At 38.9% G+C, this 25150-nt stretch overlaps 1 protein-coding gene across 4 annotated transcripts in view; it reads right to left on the reverse strand.

Annotated features, from left to right (window-relative positions):
* Positions 1-6515: 6515 nt before the first annotated feature.
* CBLB (Cbl proto-oncogene B) overlaps positions 6516-25150 on the reverse strand; it is a 161592-nt gene continuing 142957 nt past the window's right edge. For all 4 annotated transcript variants that reach the window (XM_080919454.1, XM_080919452.1, XM_080919453.1 and 1 more), the window contains 2 exons: positions 21286-21405; positions 6516-10009 (listed from right to left, as the gene is read on the reverse strand). In XM_080919454.1, the coding sequence (XP_080775580.1) occupies positions 9750-10009; positions 21286-21405 (380 nt within the window). In that variant the 3' untranslated portion in view covers positions 6516-9749. The remainder of the gene's footprint in view (positions 10010-21285; positions 21406-25150) is intronic.

Consider the following 25150-nt stretch of genomic DNA (forward strand, 5'->3'; position numbering starts at 1 on the left):
TATAGTCTTTGAAGACATATTGACTTATTGACTTCACACTCTTCTTAAAGATGGGTCTATTTTTAAACCCCGATTTCCTGGTATGTTTATTAACCTTACAGAACGTAGGCGTAACTGTGACTTATCAACAGCAGCTCCTCAACTACATGGTGAGAGGAAACCTCTCTTAGTTCTTGCAAGGCACACTACTAAGGCATAGCTCAGGGCCTCTGTAGCTCCTTTGCTCAGAGAACAGGATGCAGAAAGTGATGTCATCTATGCAGTGAGGTCCACAGGCTTCAAATAAGATTATGTGATCTTTTGATAGTCTCTATATTGAACTGGCTTCTGGAAATGATTCTTAGAACACATTTGAATTCCCTGAATGGAGCAGACTAGTTATTTTTAAACTAGTCAGCCTCCCAAATTGTTAATAAATTTTATTAGTACTATGGAATGCTCTTGCAGGTAGGGTGGCTAGTATGTGCTTATAATCATGAGTGATGACCAGGTACCTCCTTTCAGTCCTCTTGCCTCTCCATCTTAAGAATATTATTCTTTAAAAAATGTGAAGGACTGTGGGTGAAGCCACATAATGTCATTTACGTTTACCTGTGGCTCCTCAGAAAATCAAGGGCTCAAAATGCATACTAATCTTTTTTCAAGGTGAAGCAATTTTCGTATCAAGCACACCAGATCTGAGAATGTTAGAGATTATGTTCACTGGTGAGCACAAAATTAGCAAGAGCACTCAATAGTCCTGAACTTAGTGTGAGGTTCAATATATTTCCTGAGGTTTATTTTAGAGCAAACATCTTGACAGTTCTTCTAAGCAAATGAGCTCAAATGTCCTTATTGATATCTGGGCAGATTTTAATCAACAGCGGAGGGTCTGGTTACTTTTGAAATTTCCAGGTGGAAAGAATGTGTGTGATCTTTAAAAGAGAAGTAAGTGCTCTTGAAACCATCTTCAACTCTGATTGAATTTAATCTAAGGGTTAATGCCACAAAGAACTGATGGGTCAGGAGCTGAAGTGCCTGTGGCCCTTTGAGGTGGGAAAAAGAACATTGGTCTTTTCAAAGCTCTGAAGTGACGATGAGAGGCACAAGTGTCCTTAGGTGTCATTAATGTGAAAAGCAAACTGTATTCAAGCTGAATTTGCAGTGTCCTTACCGTGACAAGTTTATAGCCTCTTACCGATTAATAGCACAGCTGCCAAAAGTGCTTCTGCGCCTACATAATAAAGCTTCGCAAATGAAGCAGATGTTTCCTGATTTAACCTGTGAGAATACGTATTTGTTCTCCTTTCTGTATTAGGTTTCCGCTGAATGAAGCAATTAGGATGATTTTCCTTGTGCTGAGAAATTGTAGGCTGAAGCATGTTTTCCCATTGCTACTCTGTAGTGCATACAATAAATAAAAATGTTGAAGTAGGTGTCCCTACATGCTCAAAGGGGCTTGCCAGTTTGATTAGCATGAAGCACGAATCATCCACACTTTGAAGAATCTGAGCTGCTTGCCACAGGTGCTGTCTACACCTCTTCACCTGCATGAGTCCGTTTAGCATCTGCTGACCAATTAACAAAATATCCTTGAAGAAATACACTCCTCAACAAAAAAAAAAAAAAAATGTCTATTGAAATTTTGCAGTCATACCTGCTATGATGCAGGTGAAGGTCACTTGTTCTCAACTTCCTTTCTTGCCTATCAAGAGTGGCTAGATCTTACATCATTTCTCTGGGCTTCACTCTCCTATTCAATGTGTGGGATACGCTTAATAAACCTAATAATAATGATTTACTCTCATCTGTTTTTAGGATCTCATAGGAGGACACCAATGCTCTCTGGATTATCCATTTTCTCCACGTGTAAAGGGAAGGAATGGTGAATACTGGCTCTGAGTCACAGGTTTGAGTTTTAGAATTTTGGAAACAAAATATAAACTTCCCCAAGCCTCAACTGCTATATAAATGTTTTATTATGTTGGTGTAGATTAAAATGCCCAATAGAGATACATTAGTCTTGCTGTCAACCACTATATTTCTCCCTCATTTTGTAGGAAATGCCAGATAAGTAGACATTCCACATTGCACCTGATTAAACATTTATAGGAATAAATATATTGGTGCTGCTAGTTTTGATTCATGTTTGAATAGCCTTAGGCCTAGGCACTTGTGGCTAAGTTTCATTTTCTTCAAAAATATCTTGCAGCTTCCATTGATATGGTTCTTTAGGGAGACAGGTTCCATTCGAGAGTAATTACAGAGAGGTCATTGATGTTCTAGGTAACCAGATGTTTTATTTCACGGTCCCGATATTTATTTCATAAATAAGCTAATCAAGAAAGCAAGGGGGAATTCTCTCAAGGAAACTAAATCACTACAGCAAAGAAAGAGATGGACCCTGCCCTGCTGCTTGAAAGGAAAAGGAATGAGGAACTTTTATTGTCTCCTAAGGGACTGGTAGGGAATAACTAGGATTTGTCCCCAAGGGCTGGAACAACTGACACTGTCAGAGAAAAATTCAACCAGAGAAATCAAATGGAGTTAGCTAGCTGTTCAGAAGATAGCATCTTTCAGGGCAAGCCTCTTTTTGGGTAACTCTTATAAGAAATGACCATCTCCAATGCTTATGTGAGATGAGCTGTCCAGTATTTACTCTATATTTTGACTATAGATTATGAACACAGTGGATGACATTCATCGGTTCTACAGTCAATGATTTTGATTCTACTGTTCTTTGTTTTGTCATAAATATTTTAATTCAATATAGACTTTCCACTCTTCTGCAGTCCTGTCCACTATTCCAGCTCAGGACATAGTAGCAGAATGAAGATCTACCCCTTCCTCCCACTACTTCTCACTACTTTTATCCTCTGCCTCTTTGGGTTGGGGAAAAGGCAAGAAGAGTTTCACAAAGGGAAGAGTATTCCTCCCCTTCATATGTACTACTGTAGTGTGACTTTGATTATTTTTTTTTCGAAATTTCTATGTAGTAAGTCTTCAAATGTGGGCACTAAGCTCACATGCATATTTGCCAGGAAGCTGTTCACGGTCTTGTTCACTGACACATATAATAAAACTTCTTGGGTGAGTGGGCCTGGCAGATTGCCTTGCTGGGGCCTTACCAAGATGGTTCAAAGCTCAATGGGTTCTAAGTGAGTATGATCAAGCCTTGCCCTTCAATAGTAGCAATACCTGGAAAATTCTTGCTGGCTCTTCTCAAGTTTTGTTTTGCCTTGAAGAAATAGAGAAGAAATCCCAGAATGTCAGAATGCTTTTAAATTTTACTGTTTTTGTGATTATCATTATCATTATTTGCTCTTTGTACAATTAAAGAAAATGAAGGCACCTTGCACAACCATGTTAATAGTTTTATTCATGGTGTAGTTCTTGAGTGAAGAAATAAGAGTAAAGGGAAGAGATGTCTTTTTACCCAGATGGCTAAAAGTGCAATTAAGGACTTTTGCTTACTTCCTGGAAAGCCTCTACTAAGCTGGATTCTCTATTTGTCATGAAGCAACTATACTTCTTTAAATGTCTGGTAACTTCAACCTCATGGTTGATTATAATATTGGTGCTGTATGATTCATAAAGATAGCATAATCAAGTCAGCCCATAGAGGAAGGCATGTTTTATAGGGGCAAAACTTAGGCTGTACTTGGAAGAATTAGCTGAGCTAGCAGAATGGAAGGAGACAAATATTAGAAAGGACTGGTAATCACAGAGAAGGACATTTGAGGTCAACTGCAAGCTAAGCAGAAACAGAGGGACCACTTCTGTATCCAGGGGAGAATAGAGGCATACGACAATGAAGAGTCACCAACACAAGCAGTCAGGGCATGTAGAGTAGGGTTATGAAGTGGTAACATGCAGTAGTTATTGTGTGGAATTACTGATGTGTGTCTCATATCAGTGTGTTTGAATTCAGGGGATATGATGAGTATTATGGTATATGGGATTCTGCATGTTCCAATTAATTTCATTACATTTTGCTCTGGTTATTGATATAGAATGAGTTCCCTGAATAGGGTATCTCATAATGGCAGCTACCCCTGATGATGTTAGCCTCTGCATTTACTCATCAAGAATTCTTACATACCCTTATCTATTCTCTATATGATTTTTCTTCCCACTTTAAATCTGTTGTTTGCCCCACCATGTATGCTAGGCCATGCCTAGTAATTACAAGTGCAAAGATTTTAAAGAATACATGTAAATATTAATCAGGAAATGCCCATTCATTATCTAGTGTAATACTCTCTAAAACAGTCTTTCATTGATAAGGGTCATTACCTGTTGCCTTGAATACTGACTTAGAAGTCTCTGACATGACCGTTTAGGTTGTCTTTAAGTTACATGTTTTTGGCACCTGGTGACTAAGTCATTTTCTAGGATAAATATGTCTGCCATTATACCCAATGTGATGGTTTGTATATGCTTGGACCAGGTAGTGGAACTGTTAGGAGATATGGCCTTGCTGGAGTAGGTATGTCACTGTGTGTGGGTGTGGGTTTTAATACCCTAGTCCTAGCTGTTGGAATTGAGTATTCTGCTAGCAGCCTTCAGATGAAGATCTATAACTCTCAGCTCCTACTGCACCATGCCTGCCTGGACATTTCCGTGCTCCTTGCTGATAAAGTAGTGATATTTTAACTTTTAAAGTAACATTTTCTTTTTTGGTATTTCCTGGGTTGTGCAAGATAGATGTGTCATCAGGCCTATAAAATTTGGCCTAGTATTTGGTTAGATTTTGTTTCCCATTCTGACCTTCCCAACATGGAATGAACCCTTTAGTTTGCATTTTTGTCTGGAATTGATTTGATTTGGGAACATGGGTATTTTAATTACTCTCATTAATGTCAAGTATTTTCTAATAACATGTAGTCCCTTACCGCAAAGGCTGTCATATTTACTGTCATAGCATTTCTTTACAGTAAAACCCTAAGACAGAAGCTGGTACCAGGAGTGGTGTATTGCAGAGATAGGCCTGACCATGCTTTTGTTTGGAAAAATGTGGATTTGGGGACTTAGGATTTGAAAAGCAGTGGGATGCTTTAACTAGGGCTTAATGGGTCATCGTAGTAGGAATATGGAAGACTTTGTTGCTGAGTGATTTGAACTATACAGACCTGGCTCAAGATGTTTCAGTGGAGAAGAATTTCAGTACATGGCCTGAAGACTGTATTTATGATATTTTGATTTAGAATACAGCCTGAATCTAAATTTAGCTAGGTAATATCTTGCCCTGAAATCCCTTAATCTGTTATATTCTAGAACACACGATTCAGCTCTATTTTACTTCTTGGTGCCCCTATAATATTTAAACAACATATTTTATATTTTTCTTTTCTAAGCTTGCTATGTTTGTTCAAAATGATCTTCATGAGACTTAACAAAAGAACTAAGTCTCTGCTGCGCCTTTTTGAGACTTTCTTTGTCAATGCAATTAATATAAATCTCTTTGCCTTAGCCTCATGTAGACTCTTCAGACATGGGCAAACACCAGACTAATACAGAATGGGTAGTAGAGGAAGGTAGTTATAAATATCATCGAAGGCCACTTAATTATTTGCAGAAACAAGGATTATAAAGTAATATTAATGCTTTTGTTTTATTTTGTTAAGAACACATTTGTATAGCTATTTGTCCTTTCTTCTAATTTCTTTAACATCAATTGGTATTTAAATTGAGATACTAAAAGAATGTTCCCAAGGGACACTGCCCCATTGTAAACCTACAAATTCGAGGAATAGTTATATCATGTTAGGTGTATTCACGACCTTGTCATTGTTTCATGTGGACATGAGATATTATTTGTGTCAAGTTGACAAAGGGTGGATTGTAATGGCTATTCCTGATTGTCAACTTGACTATAATTGGAATGAACTACAATTGGAAGGGTCATCTGTGATCCAGATCTTGAGGCTGGGAGATACAAGTTTCTGACCTGGATCCTGGAATGGAGATTTTGAGGCATACTGGCTATAAATCTCAGATTAAGGCAAGGAGATCTCTGAGTTCAAGGTCAGCCTGTGACAAAACAAATCCCAGATCTAGGTGTGGTGGCACACACCTCTAATCTGGGTCACACTTTCTGCTTGAGACCAACATCAGGACATTGGAAGAAGGAAGGTTTACGCTTCTTCACCTGCTTGCATTTACTTGCCGCACATCTGTTAGAATCTATTAGCCTTGTGGAAATGAGCAGCTACTAGATCCTGGGACCTCCCACTCATAGCTGACCATTGTTGGGGAGTTGGACTGCAGGCTTTAAGTCATCATAACAAATTCCCTTACTATGTATCAACTATCCATAAGTTCTGTGACTCCAGAGAACCCTGACTAACACAAGCAGGTAGCTCAGTAATGCTGGTCCCGTATCTAAGGAAATCATATTATTATATATTCTAATATTAGAAATATTCTCTCCAAGAAATATTTGTGCTCACTTGAAAAATAACATACAAAAGACATTTATTTGTCAACATTCATTTTATAAAATACCTTAAAAGAACAGATAAAGTACTTGAGGTTACATATCCAGGATTGAAAAAGAATGAATAAAATATAAATTAATTGAACACATAGCTATTTTGCCACATTAGACAAGTTTAAAAATGCATTTCAAAACAATAAAAATAGGAACTGAGAAGAAAACTTTCTTTCTATTGCTGTCTTTTTCCGGAAAGTCTTCCTTGAAGCGGTAACATTTCAGGTTTACAGAAAGTACCTGCATCAGTATTTAAAATATACCACATTTTCCTTCCAAATCAGTCCATTTGAGACATTTTAAAACCAGATGAGATAACTCAGTGCAAACTAAAGCTTCAAGTTGAAAATCTGAGAGGCAAAGTCATGTTCAAACTGTAGGAAATGCTTCTGGAACTGAACAATTAGGAAGTTCACATTATGAAAAACTCTGTATGTTTCCTGGGTGTGTGAAAAGCTGACTTAGCAAAACAGACCTCTGGAGGCTTTAGCTAGGGCTCTGTTGTACTGTGGGCAGGGGAAATATAGGAAACGGCTAACAGTTGTAATTGTAGAAGCACGATACGCATCAAAATGTTGAGATTTGTGTCCAGAAAATTTGGCTGTGATATATCAGTTACCAGGAAGTCAGGGGAGAGAGGACATAAAGAGAAGGGGGGGAAAAAAAAAACCCTCCTGAAGTCTGGAAAAACAATGACTGAAGTATCATTGGAGATAGATCTCAGGCAGGGATTCCAATTAGCCATGGTTTAATTGTGTGGAACATATTAAATATTGGCTTAAGGGTAATTCTGTTATCAAATCTTGAGCATTGGAAGGCACATCTCAGTTTCTGGAACAGAGGGAACAAAGTGTAGAGCATTTCAAAGTATTAACTAGCAGTCCCTTTCATAATGAAAAATAACTCTAACTATTGTTTTCAAACAAATTCTGTAAGTCTTCACGTTTTTTTTGCTCCGTCTTACGTATGACTCATAAGGTTCACTTTCTGAGAAAACGGGCAGTGGCTACGGATTGGATGCAGCAGAGATCCTGGTAGAGTCCTGAAAATGATTTACACCTCTCTCCTCCCTAAACCTCAGGTCCAAATACACTGTGTCAGCATAACTGCAGTTTTAAATTCTTGATGAAAATCTTTTGTATTATCTGAGAGTGGGGGAGACTGTTCTGTGGGTCCCAGTGTTCCTGTTGTAAACCTTCCTGTTCATCATTTAAGGATGTTTTAAAAGTGTTAACAAAGGGGAAAATTTTGGGTTTTAGGCAATGTGTGAAGCCCAAAATACATAGTACTCTATCAGTATGACATCAGAACTTATAAAACAAGTAAAAGGAAATTAAGAGCAGATAATAAAACAGCCAATTGAAAAAATATTTTTTTAAAGTGTATTTATACCTCCTCCCAGGTATAGGATCTAAAAACATTAAAAAATATCATTCTGGTGGCAGAAGCAGCACAGGAGCAAACCTAAAATCTGCAAAGACCGTGAGTCCTCAAGCCCCGTCTCATCCCACGAAAGCCACACTGTAGAAGAATGTGCTGGGTCTCCTTCCTGGGAAAACACGGCTTTGAACATGAGCTTTGGAAAATGGCAGCTCCATCAAATGTGTCTGCAATACTATCTTGTCCTTTGTCAGGATGAGGGGGGATCATCCGAGGCATCTCTCTGTGTGAGAATGGGTAAGCAGTAAGGTGGGGCAAAAAAACATCCACACAAACTACAACTAAATCCGCCTTCGGAAACTATCAAAATGTGTTTCAAGCATTTTTGCATGGAAATATTTTTCATTTTTCCCCTCCCCACTATGAGAGATGTAAAACACACACACACACACACACACACACACACACACACACACACACACATACACACACACACACAAAACAAAAAACAAATTAAACAAAACAAAACAAAACAAAAAAAAACAAACAGAAATTATCAGAGGTCTATAGTCCTTGCATCAATCTTTGAAGCTTTGTTCGTCAGACCAGGAACATTTACCACCGAACACGTCTACACGGATAATGTGGTGGCAGGGTCCACGTGTGAGAGTTTGTGCTTTCAAAGCCAACAAGAGTGCAAAGCACATCAAAGATGGTCAATAGATATCTGCAGATTAAGAGTAACACCACGGTTTCATCTGACTGGATCGGGAACACAGAACAGTCAATGAGAAAACCCACAGAGCAAACGGGGATCCTAACGGGACAGGACAAAGGGGACTCGGCTTTGCAAGTAACAAGGCCTGCGGCAGCAGTGGTAACAGTCATCAGTGCCTTAGGGGGCTCCCACACCGAGGAGCCAGGGTGACATCCTAAAATAGAAAATGGGCTCTGTTCCATCCAGGAAAGGCGTGTATGTCCATGACCTTGTCTAAAGGCATATTAGCATAGTTTGAGGCGGTGGTCCCCTTTTGCAGCTCTCCTGAAAGTGATGCAGGCATCAGTGTCGGCAAATCTCAGGGCACTGTAGCACAAGCACTGTGTCATGCAAGTGTGTTTCTCCTGCACCCACAGCCGTCACTTTTACAGTCCTGGGTGGAACAGAGGGAGAGGACGGAAACCTAAAGGTCCCCAAACTTAAACTAACAAGAGAAGCTCTTTTATAGTATATAAAAAACCCCTTACAAAAGGCAGTTTATTGACAAATAAATGCTTTTTACATTCAGGTTTTCCCCCACCTCTCAACAGTGATGGTTCCCAAAGAAAAGACTCAGTAGTGAAGACAAGACCACAAACATTTCTGTTCTTAAAACACTGAAAATCAGGACCTTTAGCCTAGCATGCCGTTTGGATGGGAGAAATGAACTGAACCTGGGGACACAAGGGGAACCCGGATAGACAGCAACACAAAGAGATGGTTTAGCTGCCGGTGTGGGCAGCAGGGTGGGCCTGGGAAAACTTCCAGCAGACCAGACCAGCTCTGCAAACGGCCTGTCAGGAACACAGTACAGGAATCAAAAACAGAGACAAACTGCAATTCTGCCAACGTGTAAACAAGGAAAAGCATTTCACAGATTCAAAGTTCAAGGGGGAGTAAACGTCTTTAAATTATTTTATCAGTTCAACCCTGATTTGAAAGTATGGCTAGCACAAACCCAGAAGCTGCAGCGTGGGCATTCTCAGGGATCTGTGGTACCAGAGAAGCTGGACTCCAGGCTGCCTTCTGGAGATGCCACACGGAAAGACACCATGGCTCCTGCATTCCCTCTCAGTCCTGTTCCATACTCCTGGACTATTTGTGAACTGTTTTACCCTTTGGTGTTTGCAGTTCTGGCTGCTATAGATTCAGACGGGGGGAGATGGGGGGAGGGAAGGCAAATTCTCGAAGTATGCTCCTGGCCACTTCCACATTATTCTGGGCAATCTCTAAGGCTCTCTTCACCTCTTCAAAGGCATACCCTTCTCCCATGAGTTTTGCAATTTTTGCATCGACATTTTCCAGTGCTCCCTCTGGACCATGGGGCTTTCTGTGATGAATTTCTGGTGCAGTCCTTCGGGGTCGTGGTTTGGGGGGTCTAGCTGGTGCTTGCGAACCGTCTGTGGAGATTGTCAAAGATAGATGTCATTAAAACAGTGGGATAAAAATAAACATTATAGAAGACAACACTGCTATTTCATCATTTTATGTTAAATACTATCCTTTATCTATCATTTTTCTTTGTTGGCTAGCTTATTATGAAGTGGAAAATGTTATTTCATTTTAAAAATTAGAATGTGGTAGCAGAATGTACTAGTTTGACTGAAAACTTTTCTGATTTCATATTTCACTTTTCAGGCCAAAAAAAGAACAGTATTAAAACAAACAAACAAACAACCCCAAAACAACAACAACTAACAGTTGGAAGTCCAGAGTGCCAAGATCTGACTATACCTTTCCTAACTGTGGCACAGACTGTGGCTGCTCGAAGAAGAAGAAGACGACGAGGAGGAAGAGGAGGAGGAGGAGAGGAAGGAAGAGGAGGGAGTCGAGAGGTTCCTACCAGAGGGATAAGTATGCCCTATGACATAATTTTAAAATACTGAATAGTCCACAAATGACCTCTGTCCTACTCATGTACCGGTGGAGGAGCTGTTCCGAGAAATACAGTGTAGGGTTTCCTCCTTCCTGATTTTCCAAGTTAATATGGTGCACTTCATTTATACCAAGGAAAAGGCAAACAAAACCAGCAGATGTTTGACTGTTAGTCAACAGGTTGAGCAAATTACATGTGGCTTTGCTCGAGCAAACACTTAAGATTCTGATGCAAGAACTTTTGCCCATGAAAATGCAAACAGAAAGCATCAGGAGATTGGCTTATATATAGTTCAGCACCCTGAAGGTAATTCATTCTTTTTTATGCATTCTCTTACATGTATGCAGCAGTGTGTGTAATTGTGTGCATATCTGTATGTGTGTGTGAGAGAGAATGGGCACACGTGCGCTATGACCCACATGTGGTGGTTATCGAACTACGCTGGGTCAGTCTTTGACTGCTACCTTGTTTGAGGCAGAGTCTCTTATTCACATCTTCATGCAACAGGCTGGATGGCCTACAAGATTCTGGAGATTCTCCTGTTTCTGACTCGCAGTGCACTGTGGGTAGCTGAGATTACAGAAGCATTCTAACGTATTTGGCTTCAATTGGGTTCTGGGGATCCAAACTCAGTCCCTTACAGTTGTACAAAACGTATACCATCTACTGAGCTATTACCTCACACAGGATAATAGCTTCATGAAGTGAAACCCGTAACACTGGTACCCATGAACCTACAACAGTCTTGACAACAATGAAAATTAATTACAAGCTGCTACTATACAAATCTCCAGGGAAAAAACATTTGTATCCATCTATTCATATACATTAGTGCATTTTAGAAGTGCAGAGCTTAGGAAGCAGCAGGGCTATACATAGACAATGATATTTATTCAACATTTTTCTTTAAAAAAAAATCAAGGAAACAATAAAGTGAGTTGTGAAGAAAAGGTCTTGCAGAGCTAACCCCTCTTCCTGTCCTTTCTGGACCTGTCAACTCCCATAACAGCTTGAGATAGTGCAAGCTGGAATTTTAAATAAAAACCAAATCATAAAAATTACCAGCCACTCAGTACCCCAGTATAGGGAAATGGCCAGGGTAGGGAGATGGGATAGGGGGATTCCCGAGAGGAAATGTAAGTAAAGAAAATATCCAATAAAAAAAGGAAAAAAATTAAAAAGATACTCATGTCTCAGAGAGAACCAGACAGATGTCCTGTATTGTAGGTACACCATGTTTTAACTATTAAGTTTTTGAATCTGCCTTCTTTTTCCTTTTTGTTGTGAACATTTAAACAACCACATTAAATGTTTTAAATCCTGTAAATCTTGTATATGATATCATAGTAATAAAGTAAAAGTGAAATTTGCAAAAAAAAAAAAAAAAAAAAATACCAGCCACATTACTTCTTTTGGTCATTTTTGATCAAGCACAGCACTTTTGCATGAGATGGTAACTTGTAAATGTATCATCCTATTCACAGTTACGGAAGGGTCAATCCAACACACATAAATAAAGATCTATTTGTTTCTACTTCACACTGGATAATAGTCCTACTTTAATTTTTCTTGACTTACAGAAAAATTTCTATTTCTAAATAGTGTAGCTGTAGATAATATATTATAGTTGTGTTAAGAGCTTATAATTTCTATGTCTTGCCAAAATCTGTATTAGTTTTCCTTCTGTAATTAAACCTCCTGCTCAGCATCCAGGCCCACCCTGCTAACTGGATGGAGAACAGAGCCTGCCAGCACCTCACAACTGCTGATGTCACTAATGCCTCAGGCCATTGCTTGAAGTAGAATTAGTACCAACACCAATTTCTATCCTCCCACCCAGATAGTCAACAAAACCTGCTGTTTTCAATTTCAGAAGTGTCTATACAGTGAGCTCCCCATACTGTCTGCCGCCCATACCTCTTCACCTATTCCTGTATGATGCACAGACAACTGATTCTGATAATACATATACAGCGCTCAAACTCTATAATCTCAACTGCATAAGAATCTAAGTAAGGAGAGTTGGTGACCAGCTAGACTCAAAAGCAACGCTGCATATTAAACAAATGCCTGAGGTTCAGGGAACACCTAGAAAGAGGAGAGGAGAGAGATTGTAAGAGCCAGAGGACCAAGGCATCTGCTGTGAGGCAGTGTCTTTTATTTATAAAAAGGAAAGTTGTGACCATAAAATCTCCAACACTTAGAACCTGTATAAGTACAATACGCATTGATAGGCAGTGGGGATGGGTAATCTTAAAGTCCCCATCTCTAAAAAGACTACCATAAAAAAGTAGGAATAACTAATTAACCAGAGGCACAAATTTCAAAATAGAAACACAAAAATTTGAGAAACAGAAAAGGTGCTATGTTGCCTCACCTAATTCTGGCAACAAATTTCAAAGGCATACAGATAAAATACTTGACAAAAAAACTTAAAAAGAATGGGGGAAAAGAGAGCTCAAAAACAAACAAACAAACAAACAAACAAACAAACAAAAAAAGATCAAAACCACCAGGCGAGTGCAGGGAGGAAAACTGTGGGCAACAGGGATAAGAAATGGAAAGTGAGATTCTTAAAGAGGACCAAGCATATCTTAGACATAAGAGGTTCGGAATGGAAACATTAGCAGCTCAGACGCAGAAGCATGGTCTGGAAGGTGTGTCTTTGGGAGCACCCTGTTTGTGCTCCGACAAAAGAAACATAAAGCACTGAAAATCTCTGGCACTCTAGTAAGTGAAAGACAAACAAGGAATCAAAAGAACAACAACAAGAAAAATAAACCGACATTTTGGAATGCACAAAGGTAACCAGGAAAATTTTATCAGGGGCAAAAAAGGTTCATTGATAACCTATGAATAACAGCAAAAGCTTTCAATATCTCAGAATAGATAAAAACATTTAGGTAGAGGATATATACAGCATCTCAAGAAACATGACCAGAAAAGATCATCACAGAGCTTAGTACAGTCAAACTGTCCAAACTACAGAACACCAAGAAATTACTTAAGATCGATCACTGGAAAGATCAAAGTCATACTTAAAAGCACCATAGCAGAGAAGCAGAAAATTTCTGAGTAGAAACTTTATAGGCTAAGAAAGCATTAAGGCTTATATTCAGATTCTTGAAAGAAACCAATGCTTGCCATTGATGGCAATATTTATCCAGGGAACCAAGACCTTTCAAGACAGCAATCACTGAGAAATTCTTTGAGTACCAGAGAAGGCTTCCAAATAAGGAGAAGTCCTACCTCCAGAAGTGAAAGAAATGTAATCCCCACCACAAAAGCATGTGAAATGCAAAAACCCCACTGAAGTGGAGATACACCACAAAACAATGGAGCAATCACAGTGTATGAGCAAACAAGGATAAAGTAATGGGCCCAAGACACACACACACACACACACACCACCCCCCCACCCCCCCCCCCCACACACATACACACACACACACAAACTCTCAAATGAATATAAAACAATTTCCAACAATAGGCAGGAAAGCTAGTATGTAGGGAGCTAGTGAAGTCCTCAGTAAATGTGCATTGTTTGATTTGGTTATGGCTATGTCAATGACTCCAACACCTCAGCCCTATAGTGGCTGCCTTAGTGAGGCTCAGAGACAAAAAAGCCTCCCTTGGGTCTGAATGCGAATGTTGACAGTATGTGCAGAAAATGTTCACTGCAGCTGTCTTTCTCCAGATGTAAACAGTCTGACAACTGTTCCCCTACAGAAACTGCTCTGGTTTAGCTACACCAATTGCTTGTTCAGTTTTATATAATAACCTGCTTCCTTGTCTGTCTGTCTTTAAAACCCTGCTTTCGTGTTCAACTGTATGTAATAAATACATGAAGTTTCAGGCCACCTGATCCTAGCTTTTCTGTACATGTCTGTGTCTGTCCTTCTTTCACTCCCCAGTTAAGCCGGTCTCCAGAGTGACACAAACACAAAGTCAGTTCAATAGTAAGTACACAAACAGGTTGAAAGTAAAGGCTGGCTAACTATGTTCTAAAGAGAAGCTTAAGATAGACAGGGCTGGATACACTTATATCTAAAAATAAACCCTAGGAGGTAAAGAAAGTCACCTTATGAGTAAAGGAGCCAATTAACAAGGCAATCTGACTGAATCTATATGAACTTACTATCAGAATACCCAATTTTATATAACAAAGGCATTGAATATGGAAGGGTAGATAGCTTTCAATATAGTGATGGTGACACGATTTCAACACCCTGCACCTGTCAAGATCATCCAGAGAAAGATATTAACAAACACTGGAACTAAACTGTGAAAGGGATAAATGAGTTTAAATAACACCCACTGAATATCCTTTATCCAGGAGCTGCAGGACAAACGTTTTATCAGAACATGAAGCGTTCTCTTCTAAAATAGTCCATGTTAAGTCAGCAAATTGAAAAAAACTAAAGTGTTACCTCTCTTCTTTCTGATCAAAATGGAGTAACATATGACTCAACAAAAGGATTCTGAAAATTGTAAAAATTCACAGAAACTGTGGATTCTTTTCAATAAACAAGTGGGTTATGAGAAAAATTTCGAAGCATTCGAAAATGCCTCAACACTAATGAACATGGAAACACAATAGAGAAAATATATGTGAAACGTAACAAGGGACATCCAAAAGTATAAAATCATGCTGTGAGGATCCTCACCTGGGCATGGGTGGGTTGGGGTTAAAGGCAGAAATAGGGACACCAACGACTAAACAAACAAACAAAAACAAAAACAACCCACCAACCAGCCAAAACTCCACAAGGCAATAGCAGCAGCAGTAACAACAACAAAACAAACCCAAACTCAAAACAACACCTCCAAAAAAACATATATCCCAGTAATCTCCAGTACTTAGAAAAGCAAAAAGAAGCCTAAACCTATGACAGTCTATGAAAGAAAACAAGAATTTCAGCGGAAATTAGTGCTGAAAAAAAAAAAAACAGTGAAATCATGAACTGGTTCTTCAAAAACATAACCAGGATAAGCTTCTAGACGGTTATCGGGAAAGGCAACTGGGTATGGTCAGAAGGGGGAAAGGACGCATTGCAATCTCAGCAAGAGAAACGTGATCTTAGAGAGGTTTACACACAACCATAGGCTACCAAAGAAGAAAACCCAGAGATGCACATCTGTAGAATGTAAAATGAGTTAAATGAACCCTGAAGACACACCAATCTGAAGAGAACAATGGTGGTTATGGGACTGAATCATCAATGATGTCTCTCACTGAAGAAGAGTGAGCCCACAGTCAGAAAGCTTCACTGTGACATTTAACCAGCTAGTTTCTTTTCAGTGGGTTTTCCTAATTTATAAGCACTGGAAACGTTCTAAGAACACAATACTACCCTACTTCCAAAACCAGACAAGTATGCAGTAACAGCAGTAACAACAACAGCTTATAGATCATATACAAATATTCTCAACCAAGTTTCATTGAACTCACTAGTAAATCACAGAGATCCTTCACTACTAGAACACTGCTTTCATCCTAGAGATTCAAGTTTATTCACCATTATTTAAGTTGGTTGCATTCCCAGAGTTAAAAGATAGTTCAATATATGGAAATCAATACACGGACAGCATAAAATATGAAAACCATATGACCACATATGATCTCTGTAGATTCAAGAGAATCATTTGATACCACTTGACACTTGTTGAAAATAAAACGCCTCACCACAGTGTGAATTAAGTACAACAACCCCTAGGTGACATGAATATAAATGAAGAGACGTGTTTTCTCTGAGATGAGGAAGCCGTTCTCTGAGAACAAGGCGCCCATGGCCACCAGGTTGTTCAGTACAGAACCATACATTTCAAACAGAACATCTCAACAAGAAGCAAACCAAAACCCATCAGAATAAAAAAGGAAGTTAAACTGGCACTTCTTTTGAATGGTTTTTGTGCATAAACAATTTTTGTACAAAAAACCTAAGGAGTCAAAACACCAAAATAGTATTGGTAAGTATTAATTCAATGGTGTCACATCTGGAGAGCACAGAAACAAGAATTAGTAGCTTTTCACATATAAGCAACTCAATGATATAAACCCCATAAAAGGTACAGATAAAACATTCAGGAGCGAACCTAAGCATGGAAGTAAAAGGGCATCTCCTGTTAATGTTATGACGCAATCATTGAAGAAATTGACAAGAAAAACAAAAATGAAAACTCTCCATATTCATGGACTTACAGACTACTGATAAAATGTCTGTAACATAGAAATCATTCTACAGATTCAAATCCATCTGTAGACTCACACTGCAGTCAAACACCTATGAACAAATCCACAGTGTGGAAAAAAACCCCAGTATTCATATGAAAGCTCAGGGATCTCAAAGAACTTTAAATAGAAAGCAGAAAGCTGGAGGCTTCACACACCAGTCTGCAAGACACATGACAGACTCAGGGACCAATGGAACTGAGAGTCAGAACCTCCACGTCTGCTGCTAACCAGTTCTTACAGTCACTAAAATCACACAACAGGAGAAGGGATGCCTCAGAAATGGTGCTGGGAAAAATCAAGTGTCCCATGGAGAGGAATGCAAGGGACACCCCGTGGCACAGCTCGAAGGGTTTTCCTTTCTCACTATTGTAGCTCCAGTGAGCTTCTGACTGTACAACCACAACTAGACAGACTCTGCTTTGCAGACGTGAGCTGCTCAGGAACCAATACTGATGCCGACGGGAGCGACTGATAAGAAAGAGCAGCAAGAACGCAGGCAGGGGCTGTGTCAAGGTCCAGGGGCATTTACTGCTTCCAGTGCCTTACGCAGCTCTACTGTCGCTGCTGTTCCTTCATGGCCCTTCCTCTGTGTTACTAGAAAGGACGTCCACGAGTGCTTTAATAACCACTGTTATATGAAGGTTTTTTTATTATTATTATTATGTCCCAACTTGGTTTAGGCTTGGCTACTGTGGGAATTGCAACACTCTTCACTAACAATAAAAAAATAAATGCATAGCTTACGAAAATTGTTAGACTCTACTTACATTTTATTGGGCAGACACTTGATGGGGGAATCCTTGGCAGATTAGTAAAGCATGCTGTTTTCCTTTCATCTGTAACTTAAGCTTACTGCAGTTGGACCCATTTATTTATACTTATATATTACAGCTATGTTTAAAGTACATAACAGCATATACATTGTATAAAACATCATCTGTGTATCTACACAGGAAGAATATGATATATTTTGTATAGTAAATGATATATATAATTCTTAGTTTTAGTTTCCTAAAGTAGTTACCAAAATTTCTATCCCATAGTAAATGTTTAATAAATTAAATGTTATATAACATGTACATGTAGTCTCGGATATAGACTTACAGTAATTTAGTAAATGAGTACAATTCTTAGAATAATCATGAACACTCTTTGATTAGTAATTTTCTTATGTTTTGTAATAGTTGATAATTAGAATAATGTGAATTAAACTGAATAAAGAATGAACAAAATCTTAAAATATATTACAATCTTGTTATTCAAACATAAGCACTGCCAATTAATTTTGGAGCCGATTTACATCGCGATCCCGAATTACTAGTCTTGGTCACTGTTTAATCAACAGATGAATTCAAGTAAGGTTTTCAGTGAAACCTGGACACATGAAAAATCTTCATATTAATAACTGCTTAGAATACACAGAATGCAACATTCGAGACTGTTTCAGATCTCTGTGGAAAAACACAAGATTTTATATCTGGATGTGCGTGTGAAGGTTTTCAAGCGACATTAATTACCAGGTGAACTGGCAGAGATCAAGGACACTGACATTTCTATCGTGAAATCAGAACTAAGTGTTAATGGCCATTCACCCCATCACTGACAGTAACTTAAACACATCTCTACACCTTGTGTGAATTACAACTTCGATTTCCAGCTGAGATCTCCAAAAAGATTACTAATAACAATCTGTTCAACAGCCCCTCAATTTTCCATTAGGCTAATAATAAACAAAGGACAAAGCATCGCAGCTCCCTCTCCTTACAACAACACCTCCTTAGGTGAGAAATAAAACCCTTTCATGTGAGTCACGGACATCTTAGCATCGCTCCAAGTTCTTGAAGTACCTCTTAAGTATTAATGGTATGAAAAATCTCCTTCAAGGGTAACACTGTATGTAAGAACCAGTATTATGGAATGCTTAAGGAATTCAAAGTACAGCACAAGACACAGTAAGAGAAAAGCGGCATCACGGTTTTATAAAACTTACAGCTAGAGTGACACAAGCCGTGAGTGAATACTGTGCTCATATGAAGAATAAGTCAATTACTGGCAAAAGTAAGTTGCCCCATAAGAAATTTAAAATTTTTCGTAAATGCTTTTTATCACAATCATTTGATAAAAATACCAATGGCCACATTAACTTTGTTTAACCTATAAAATACTTCCTTTGAGAGGAATGAACACACGTGAAGCTCCTTGCAACTGTACAGATGTACTTGCTCACAGTGTTTTAAAAGGGAGATGGGGAACATAATTTCTATGTTGATTAAACTATTTCTGAATTCTTTAGAACTGCTCTTTTTGTAGTTCAATGACAAGTAAGCTACTATCAGTTGTTTATAGAGCTCTGAAAGATGATAGGCATTCTTTTTGTTTGTTTGTTATGTTCTGTTTTTCTTTTTAGACTTCACAACCACACCAGAATCCTTGTTAGGTTATTTAAAAGAACCTTTGACAAGAACAGATTGTGAAGGCAGATAACACCTAGATCAGATTTTAAATGAGAACACCTAATCCAGAGGCTAGTACACCTGTTTAAAAACAAAAACTAGCGTGTTTCTTTCTATCAAACACAGGTCATGAACAGAGGCACTGGTCCATGCTTCGCTAGTGTTTGGAAAGGTTTGGGAAAAAGGATGGGATACTTGATGCTTTCGCTGACTCTAGTTATCAGTATCTTTTTTTAAATTTCTGAGGGGGAAACCTACTGTAGTCCTGCTAAGTGGCTGTTTCTCTCTTTGCTAGTCAAAGCACTCTTGAGATTTCTACTGTAATGTTAACCCCAATCCATACACTCGAAACCCTGAACATGAGTGATGCTCTTGAGTCTACAATACCCACTTGTTTTGGAGCCAACACAGAAGAAGCTATGGAAACAGTAATTGCTGATAACTTGACCTACAATGTGAATGAATACCTTTATTTCAACAGAGTTGGAGGTGCTGTATATATATATATATATATATATATATATATATATATATATATATAGAGAGAGAGAGAGAGAGAGAGAGAGAGAGAGTCAGATGTGGTGCTTTTGCCAGAGATGCACTTCAGCATTACTTCAGTGATGGCTTTGCTTTCTTACCTTACATAGGGCTGGCAGATATTTTCCCTCCTTGATTTCCATGGGTTGTCATTCTATTTTACTTGGAACTACAGTCTACACAAAGATGGATCTGAAAGCCCTGGGTGGTTAGACATAAACAGGTAGGCAACATGGACCAAAATGTGAAAGAGTTGAGATTCTTTTTGTGCTTTCCCAGGTCATATACAAGTGTTAACACCTTTGAGGCTTTGAAGGGAATTCTGCATCTCTTACACAGCACTATGGAAAAACTACACTGCTGATAATACTCATAGCAGCTCACTTATTCTGAGGGACCCATTATGTGACTATTATACTTAGCATATCTTCTCTCTTGTCCCATCAGTATACTGCTATGTTGGGCATCCAAGAGGATAGTTGGGGTTCAGCAGTACTATGGTCTCTTTGTGTCTCACTTGTTTGGTTTGTCTGGAGACAGGGTTTCCCTATGAAGGCCACACTGGTCTTGGCTTTCCTATGCCACTGTGTATCTCAGCCTGCTGCTAAACATGGTGTAAGGGGCCTTCTTCAGCTTCTGAGTGCTGACAATACCGTGACATGACCCTACACCTTGCTCTTGTTTGTGTTCTTCAGGCCTTTATGGTGGTTGAGTAAGCTGTGAGAGTGGAACTCTCAGGAAGGGGAATAATATTCCAATTAAAAAGGCCCATACTTCACTACACCTGAGGAGGATGGGCATCTCAGACGAAGGAAGCAGATTCTTATCAGAAACCAAATGCCTGGCACTTCTTCTTGGCTTCCTGAGGCTTCAGAATGTAAGAAGTGACTGTTGATTAGCATCTGGCCTGTGGTATTCACTCGAGCAACCTGAGGTGACACTCCTTGCTTTATTGTTAAGATACTAGCAGAAGAGACAGACAAATGAGTCAAGAAAATGAAGGAATCATTGAGTCTGGAATAATGACAAGTATTAGGAAGGATATATGTCTACAAGAAACGCTGTCTTAAAAAAGTAAAACACAAAACTAACAGCAACTAATCAACTGATCAGCCAGTTGTCTGTCCGTCTGTCCAACCAGCCAGCCAGCCAGCCAGCCAACCAACCAACCGACCAACCAACAAACCAGCCAACCACAACAGCAACAGGAGCAACAACAAAAACCCCACAATAAACAACTAACAGTAACATGGTTTGTGACTGATATGAATTTAAAAGTCTTCAGTCTTAATGTGAAATTAAAACAACCAAACAAAACAACAACAAAACAAAAACCAAAATCCGGCATGGGCAGATGCTGAAGGATGTTTTCTGAAGTTCTCAACTCTGAATGAGACAGACGGAAGTACTGCTTTTCCTGAGGTACATTTCTGGGTGTTGTTTTCATCCCTTCGCTTTATAAGCCTAATACAAAGGATGTCGAAAGTGAATGCTTAGGAATAGTGCACTTAACTAAGACAGAGGCCACAGAGCAAAAAACATTGGCAGTGGTGTAACTGTTCTCAGCCAACTCACCGGAAGATGCAGGGAGCTGGTCATAGTCCTGCGAGGCTCTGTTGGATTTGACACTGTCTCCTGGCGTTCTCCTGGCCGGAGGCAATGGAACTTGGCCACTTGCTGGGTCAAAAAAGGGATCTTGAAAATAAAGAAAATTCTTTAGTTAAAAGGATGATCCCTGCTGATTGGCTTAAGAAAGAATTCTGGGAACTTTCTAAGGACTGTAAGTTTTCATAATAAATCGGTCAACTAATTTCATGACCAGTAATACCCAATGGACTGTGCAGTTTCCAACCTCACTCATTGTTGAGGTTAGAGCTATTCCTTTACGTCCAAGATTAAGAGTATGAATCTATCTTTATCTGTGCAGGTCACTTACTCAGCCTCCTCTTAACTCAAATTTCTATCCCTACCTATGCATTTCAATGAATGAAGGCTGATGGGAAATAAGCATAAAAGAAATGCTGTCCACTTTGCCTTAACAGAGTATTTCTGGACCACTTGGGCTCCTGAAGCTGACGTCAAGATCAATCTGTAAACTGACTGGAGACCTGCAATTTTTTAAGTGAATTAAAGTATGTACAAAAATCTGTAAATATGAGGTATTTTTTAAAATTAATTGCACTATCTTGGAAGTCCCCAAGTATGTTAAAACCAGGTTCTTAGGTTAGCTCACTGAATCGTTAATACAACTGTGAAAAAAAATACCACTATGAAAAATAAAGTTTGAATACAAAGTAGAAATGTACTCTTTCATACTCTGCCATGTAAAATTGTTAAATGTGAATTGTAGACTGAAAAATTGTTTCACTATATGTGATGGTGTTCACCAAGTGGTACTAAAGAGAGAACAGGAGTCTGTTGGCAGAAGTCACTAGGTTCACAGGCCTAACCAATTTAAAATTTTAAGGCTTAAAGCCTTAGCACGCACTCCTGTCTGAGTAGAACATTCTCTCCAACTTCTTTGGCTCACTAATAATTTACAGCCATCACCTCCACCCTCATGTTTTCCACACCTATTTTTTCTGCTGGTACCATCTCCAAAACTATTTCAAGTTCCTTGGAGGGCAGGATTTTCCCTATTTACATTATATCTCCTAACTCAGAGACAGCAACAGGCAAACTTTTTGGCAATTAGCTTCCTCTTAATAAATAAGTCCAAACAAACACATTCTTTCCATAAAGAAAGATGGACTATAAGTATATATAATTTGGCTACAATTTAGTCCATTGGTTATTCACTTGAATTTCACAAAAATATATAAAATCTGATCTGATTATATGTTTTCAAACTTGCCTATTTTATACTAATATATTATTTTATTTATACTAAGCATTTTTATTTATACTATATACTTTGCTATATATTATTTATACTATATATACTATAACATATACTAATATATTATTTTATTTATACTATAGTATAAAATACTATATTTTATACTAATACCCAACTAGAGCAAGTAAGTGCTACTTAAAGCTGTTTGCTAGTTACCTTATTTTCTCTTCCTGGAGCAATAGTCACTAGCTTTATCCTGCCTTTCCAGTATCTGTACCTGTTTAGTACACCTTAGAGGCAACTCACAGGCTTACTGCACATCTCTACCTTACTTCCAGACAATAACTGAAAGCTTAAAATGTTAAAATCTAGATATGTTTTAGTATTATAAATGGACTCCAAAATGTGCAATTGTAGTTTTTAAATGTTTTCCCCTTAAACCATTTTACCTAAGATGGGACTGAATACACTAAATCATTTAATTCATTAGCAAAACCAGTTAGAATCTGTTTCATCATGTTTCTAGCTTGCTTCAAGCTAGGCTGCTCCTGGTAAGGACCAGGGAGAGGGGTCACTGCTGAGAGCTATAGAATTAGAGCTACTGTATCAAAGGGAAGGTACTACGCAGAATAATTACTAGAGTGTTATAATTCCCAGCTGTCCTCTGAGAAGGGAAATTTGAAAATCAATAAAGCTTTGCTGAATTAAATTCTTTTAAAACTAAGTAAGGCCAATGTCCATATTTATGATTAAAACACAAATTGAAAATGCTGCAGCCAATGTGTGATTATACAGTAATATTTTTTCTGAGAATGTAATACATACAATGTGTTCAATTTGCTAAAAAGCAATGTAATCCTGAGTCTAATTAACAGCATAGGCACGTCCTGCCTGACTTCTTCCAGCAAATCCCAGAGCCTGCTGCTGAGCTGAAGGGAGTTTAAAGAGTGTACCTCTTGCCCTTGGACTTCTCACATGTGAACATGGAAGCCTCCACCTTCCAACTGTGGGAAGGACACCACAGTTGACATCTCTCATGTGACCTCTCTGTCAACTTCCCAGATGGCACAAGCTGTCTGATATCACTGATGGCGTTTCACTAGGATTGAGTAAATAATACCCACTGTGTCTTTTTCCATGGCATCCAATCACGTGGCATTTCTTTGAGTTTTACTTAAACAGATATTTGTCATGTCTCAGAGTTAAGAATACTGCTTATCTTTATTAATGGCACTAGAGCTTAAAATTGAATTGCAGCGTGAAGATTGGATATGGACTTTAAGAGAGATTCTAGGTTAGAGAGAAAGTGAGAGGAAGGTGAAGGAAGGCTGCCAAGCACAGGGTGCATCCTGGGTCCTCCACAAAGAATCCGTGCGGGGTATGATTAAGACTTAGTGCTGTCCTAGCTCTGTTGCTTAAGTGCAGGCGCTGGCACGAAGCTGCAGAAATACTTCTTTCAACCTTCCACACAAAGGGACGCTTCCTTTCTCTCTCCTTTTGTTACAAAGAGAAAAAGGTATGTATGCCAGCACTGCCTTGGGTTTGTGGACAGGAAATCACGGGGCTTTTGTTGAGAACTCGGCTTTTATTAAGGTTTGATTGGCTCCATAAAAGATGGCTCACTCACATTAGCTAGAATTATAATTTTGCCAAAAGGAATCTTGTGTCAAAGCCCAAGGTGGGAAACACAAAGGAAGAATGGAGCTGAGTCTCTGTGTAGCTGTCCTTTCTCCAGCCCATTGGAGTCACGAGGCTTCCCTGCAGCCTGAAAGATAAAGTCTGGAGCAGTGCAAAGATGGCACCCTGACTCCGTCCTGCAGGGTTAGGGGGCAATCGGAAAGAGATGGGGACTTAATGTAATATTTTCAAAAAATGCGGTATTTTTTTCTAAAACATCTAGTCCTTCCAAGGAACTCACCTCAACACTGTAAAATAGTTTATGCTTTTGCTATTTAATTAAAAACACCGGGCAGCAAAGAGACTACCATAGCAGCTTCTGCAAAGGGAGCTGGAAACTACCTTTGTTCCCTTTTACTCTTCTAATAGCAGTGAGCTGAACTGTGATCAGGAAGTATGTCTTTCTCCAAGTTTACTATCCGTGTGGAGAATTGCCACTAGCAATGTGCCACTGTTATCTCTTTAGAAAAATTATCACACATTTTGTAAAATGTAACAAAATATTTTCTGGTAGCTCTTAGAGATCCTGACTTAGTTGTAAAAGAAACCACTGTGCAGAGGCTTCCTGCGTCAGGGGTTGAATCGTGAGTACACTAGGAAAGCTAGAAGACGATAGAGAACTGACAAAAACTCAGCACCAAGAGTTGTGGCTACATGCTTGTCTTATTCCATGCTTGCAGCAGACGGCCTTAGAACACTTGGTCTTGGGTAGCATCCTGGCAAACCATAAGCACCATGGGGGTAGAATGTGTTAAGAGTGTACTGAATACGAGACAGGCCAAGTACTGTTGAAAATCTGAACTGGAAATTATTCCTTCAGAATTCAACCCCTTGATACATAAAGTGGCATATGTTGTTATGTGGCCAGAGTTTGTGTTTCATGAAATTTCTCCAAACTTTCTACATTATCAAACCACATGAGAG

This window comes from Micromys minutus (assembly GCF_963924665.1).
Source record: "Micromys minutus genome assembly, chromosome: 7".
Lineage (NCBI taxonomy): Eukaryota > Metazoa > Chordata > Mammalia > Rodentia > Muridae > Micromys > Micromys minutus.